At 34.1% G+C, this 5,371-nt stretch overlaps 1 protein-coding gene across 1 annotated transcript; it reads right to left on the bottom strand.

The window, feature by feature from the left end:
• Positions 1-294: 294 nt before the first annotated feature.
• LOC311279023 (4-galactosyl-N-acetylglucosaminide 3-alpha-L-fucosyltransferase 9-like) lies at positions 295-5,119 on the bottom strand. The gene is made up of 2 exons (XM_084390252.1): positions 4,761-5,119; positions 295-1,821 (listed from the first exon to the last, which is right to left on the bottom strand). Exons 1-2 carry the CDS (start codon positions 4,921-4,923, stop codon positions 716-718), a joined length of 1,269 nt encoding a protein of 422 aa, XP_084246378.1. The 5' UTR covers positions 4,924-5,119; the 3' UTR covers positions 295-715.
• Between the last annotated feature and the right edge of the window lie 252 nt (positions 5,120-5,371).

The raw sequence follows: 5,371 nt of genomic DNA, 5'->3' as shown, positions 1-5,371 counted from the left end.
ATCAATATGGTGCCAGTGCTACCTATCGGTCAAAAGTGATTATGTCACATTACAAGTAGCCTAATTGTTTAAAAATGGGCTTTCAACCATTTTGTTTTAAATAGTGTCCAAATGTCTTTAGTCATTTTTGCAGTTGGTCTGATGCTCACTGCATTGATTTATAGCTCCTCATTCTGCCTCTGTGATGCTTGGCCCCTTAATTGCTGCTTACAGCTGAGAGCACTATTTCCCATTTATATTATAATAATGATTTTTAATGGTTTTATTAATTTTGTTTTTTACACAAACCATTTTTTTTGTATTAAAAAAATTCAGTTACATGAATTTGAAAAGTATTACATTTGTCTTGTTTTTATACATTTTTTGTTGTGTGAGCTCATGTTTGAAAGGGTTTCAAAGTATATTGTGAGATCAGTATTATAAAAGGTAATATTTGGAGGGTTTCTTTAGAGTTATGATTGTTGATTAATAGAATGTATAAATTTATATCTGGTGAAAATACATTTTTGATAAGATTTTGATTTAATAAAAATCTTTCAAAAAGATTAAAAAAAATCTCAGTGACCCAAAACATTCTGAACAACCTCCCGAGAGAAATAACATTGAATAACTTTTGCCAGTTTTTTTAATCCAAATTTACAAAAGAGAAAGGATCAAAACACTATAAAAATCATCGACATGTGTAACAAACTCCACAATCATAGGTGATCATCGATTAATTGAAATACCATTCATAGAGATCATGAATTTCTTTATATTCCTTGTGTGTAGCTATATAATCACAAGCAGTGCATATGGGCAGATCAAACTCCTGCTGCTGCAGTAAATGAGGAGTTGGAGAGAGATATTTCCTCCAGTTAAAGAACCTGCGATATGCTTCATCGTCCTTGTCCAGCTGAAGCAGATATTCTGCTAGTGACTTTGCATCTGGGAAGTCATTCACATGAATGAAGGCATCGCCGGGATAAAAGTTTTCATAGTTTTTTCTGGGAGGACCCAGAACCACAGGGACGGATCCTGCAGCAAGCGGCCCATTTATCTTCTCAGTGATGTAGTCCTTGTGGATGGAGTTCTCAAAGGAAAGGTAAAACTTGCAGCTAGCTAGGGTAGGATAGTATTCGGTATGATCCAAGAACTTTGCATAAGCTTTTCCGAACATATGCACTTGGATGTGTTTGCTGAGTTCTTTATAAAACTGGTTCCTTGTGCCAGCACCTGCTGAGCCAGCATTACTCATAATCCAGCACACCAGTTTGTCCTTTTTGGGAATTACAAACTCCTCATCTGGTTTCTTCCTGACAGTCAAATGCAACCTGGTAAAAATATCAGCATCTTGTCTGTAGCTGAGAGTGTGATTGAACAGGTTTTCCAGACCTGGTTTTTTCTGAGTGTTGGTCGGTGATTCTAGATGAAACCAAATCCACTTCTGGAACGGAGGACGAGGAGATGGAGGAAGGTTGGTCAGGTCCAAACTGATGGACTTGTGATAAATGAGGACAGCGTCTGCCTCGCTGTAGAGTGATCTATTAACCGTCAACAGACAACTATCGATATTGAAAATATTTTTGCAGTCATTCAGGTCGAATCTGAAATCTTCAGGCCAGAACCACATCAGAAGAATAGGTTTGTCTTCTGCTGCATCGGTAAGAGAGCTCTTGCTCGTGTCAGAGTTGTATTGTGTAGGAATAAGAAGTGGAGGTGGACAGTTGTTTGAAGGTGATAACCAAAAAAACACGATTATCAGAGAGATGAAACCTGCAAACGTCACTATTAGACTCAGACGACACCGCGATGAGCCATTTGTGTTCAACATTTTCGGATCTGAGGGAGAAGGACAAAAAGAAATATTTGTTAATGAAAGCAAATAATAAAAAGAAATGCACATACAGTCAATTTCTGAAAATAACTCTGAGGTACACAACACATATATAGGAACTTTCATATATGATTATATGACATACAATTATGGGTTATGGTTATGGGAACACAATGCTTTAATATGTTCCCTTAATGTACAGTATAGGGAGCAATTGAGGAGTTGTATTTAAAACAACATTTTAAAGTTTAAAAATACATCTTTCAACAGATCTCCGTTACTTTTAATTCATTTTACAATTTTTCTTAAAAGAACATCCCTCTGGTTTTTTAATACAAATCTCGTCCTAGATTAATAATAATGACTAAATGCATGTAAACACAACTGACAAAAATAGCATTGCAGATACTCAAGTATTTTTCTACAAATCTGAAATTGTAAACCAAAAGTTCTAGCAAACATCTTGTCATCATCAGTAATGTAAATATAGCCAATCCAACTACATCAAACAGAAAAGAAAAGCAGGTGTGTCAAGTTCTTCCACGGGTTACCGACAGATGAAGCCGCATATGTAGCCGCTAATGGCACAGAAATTAGACCTTAAAACAAAACGCAACAGTAAAACAATCCCTCATGCAACATTTAATGCCATGACTATGATATTTTAAGACTTCCTACACCAATTTAACACCCTTTAGGGGCCTTCATTTGTGGAAGAGCCTTTTTAAGGCATCTAGGCTATAATAGCAACATCAATGAATGTTAATCATCATCTTGAACATTTTTAATTGCTATGTTTAATCGTTATCTTGAACATGTTTAATAGTTACACTCTCTCTTTAGTAGACTCTTATTCAAACCAACTTACAAATGAATAACAATATCAAACGATTAGCTGTAATGTTTTATATTTTAATTGATAAGTATCATATATTTTTGGAATGAATACAGATAATGCATAAGCCTGCAGTTTTTCTCACTGCAGAGTTTGCTCACTTGTTTTGTAACCGACATAAAAAACAAAAAAATTGACAACCTATTATTGTCATAGGGGTATTTGAAAAGTGTTGTGTTACTGGCTCCTATAGCTTTTTGTTCTAAGCTTGGCACGTACAGTTAGTAGCAGTATAGCTTTTTTAGGCTATCTTCATGGCAAAACCTGAGTTATCAAATTACATTAGTTGCATAAATACAATAATATTAAAACCGTACTAAACAAGTGCCTATGACTTTTAGCCTCAGTGGTACGGGGAGCGCGGGGCACAACCTAACACATTTTGGTTTTGGCTCAATTATTTAAAAAATTATTAAGTTAGATTAATCTTCTTTTTTTTTTTACACAAGCAACATACATATCTCTGCTACAAATGAACACTTAAAAGTTTTTTTCTAGGACCTACCATTTTCATACAGTTGCACTGAGAGTGACAGAAGTGCAGATGTTACAACTTATGTGGGGTTAATGGTAACAGACAGAGGGGTTAGTTGTAACACTTGTGTGTAACAGACATACAGTAATTGAGTACTATTTTATCTAGTTTGATGTTGTTTGTGCATCTATCCATACATCCATCCCTCATCCAATCATCCTTCTATTACGGACCAATATCATGGATAGAGATATATGAAAGGGCTGCACAGTTTTGCAATTAATAAATAAAATAAAATATTGTAATTGCAATTGAATTATTTGTGTGTGGCAGCTGCATGCAAAATTATTATTATTATTATTAATACACTCTCGTGACTGGTCACATCTAAATTTTTAAATTGGCCCAAGTGCAATTCTTGTTGCAATAGTCTGTTAACATTGGCTCAATGAGAAATAATAAGTCAGACTAATTGAAAAATTTAGATGTGACCAGTCACTAAAAAATTTTGACTTGGGGATGTTTTTTTTTTTTTTACAGTGTAATAATAACAGTAATAATTAGTAAAAACAAGCTTAAAATCACATTTTAAAAGGGTTTATTGCACACTGTCAAAAAATTCTAACCTCCCCAACTCATACTTTTTGTATACTCCCTATACATTACACTCAGAAAAAACACATTCCACATTCGCGATAACCTGTTTTCATGCACTGTAAACAAATTCTAACCTCCCTAACTCAAAATTTTCTAGTGACTGCATGGTCACATCTAAATTTTTCAATTGGCCCAAGTGAAATTCTGTAAATTATAAAATTAAATTTACAGATTTTATAAAATTAAATTTTCATCGTCATCAGTCGATGCCCAAATTGGCCTACACTGTAAAAAAAAAAAAAGAAGTTGAGAAAACCAGCTGCAGGACATTTTTGAGTTTTCTCAACTTACATGTTTGAGTTATCTCAACTTTTCTCATGTTAAATAGTTGAATAAACTTTAAAAACTGAATTTGTCATACAAAATGTAAGTTGGATTTTTTACAGTGTACTTTTTTTTTTTTGAAGAATTTTATTGAACAATATAAACAACCATAAATGGCCTGGTACAAAATATGAAATGTCTTAATCAGACAACAGACAAGCAGCATGTTGGTCATGCCAGCTTCATTAGCTATTTTCAACAAACATAAAAGAGCAACAAAAATAATTGTATATAGCCTATATATATATATATATATATATATTAGCAAAAGAGTCAACTGGAACTTACAAAATTCAATTACATAGGCTACTTCAACAGAAATTAAAGTAAAATAAAGTTTGTGCAAATAGGGACCATGACACTGATTAGCTAGAAAAAATAAAAGACACCAACGATATTCTTTTGTCTGATCTTACACCACATTCTTGTCCACGCCCTGTTTGGCAGTACGGAAAAACAATACGTTTTAAAACGTTTTTATGTTTTATGTTTATGCCGGATGGAGGAGGAAAGTCAATTATCTGGAAGTAAAGAAATGTGTATAAAGGGGAGAGTTGTAGGAGAAGAAGGGTGAGGAAAAAAGAGCAGGTTACCTGAGACGAACAGTCGGTGAAATGCGAGACGCCCTTGTGTTTGGGCGGATCGCGAGAGTGAGTGCTGCACCTCTGGACCTCTCTGTAAGGTTAATGTGTTCTTGTGAAACGTCATCAGTCGCTGCCCAAGTTGGCCTAGGCCTACCCCCACCCCCACCCCCATTTTAGTGAACAATATAAACAACCATAAATGGCCTGGTACAAAATATGAAATGTCTAACAGACAAGCACCGTAGCATAAGATATAAAGAAATAAAATAAAATAAAGAAATAAAATAAAAATACATTCAGGTAAAAAATAAAGAAATAAAAGACTAGGGGTTTTCAGCAAGTTTAAGATCCTCTATCAAAGTGGAGTTAAAGTCTTCATTCATTTTAACGATAAGTGGTAATGAGTTCCTTATGAAAAACGTAAAAGTTTGGAAGTGTTTTCAGGAATCTATTCTTTTGTAAAAAGAATTTCTCAAGAATAATAAATAGGTTAGCTGCCAAGTCATGCGTTTCATCTTTCATAAAAATACCAAATATTACATTTTCCTTGTTAATACAGGTACATTTTCAAATTTAGGAAATAATCAGTAATGCAAATCCTCCCAAAAGGCACATGCAAA

This window comes from Rutilus rutilus (assembly GCF_951802725.1).
Source record: "Rutilus rutilus genome assembly, chromosome: 19".
NCBI classification, from domain to species: Eukaryota; Metazoa; Chordata; class Actinopteri; order Cypriniformes; family Leuciscidae; genus Rutilus; species Rutilus rutilus.
The sequence above is the reverse complement of the archived record's forward strand: the minus strand, read 5'-3'. Positions and strand labels throughout refer to the sequence as shown.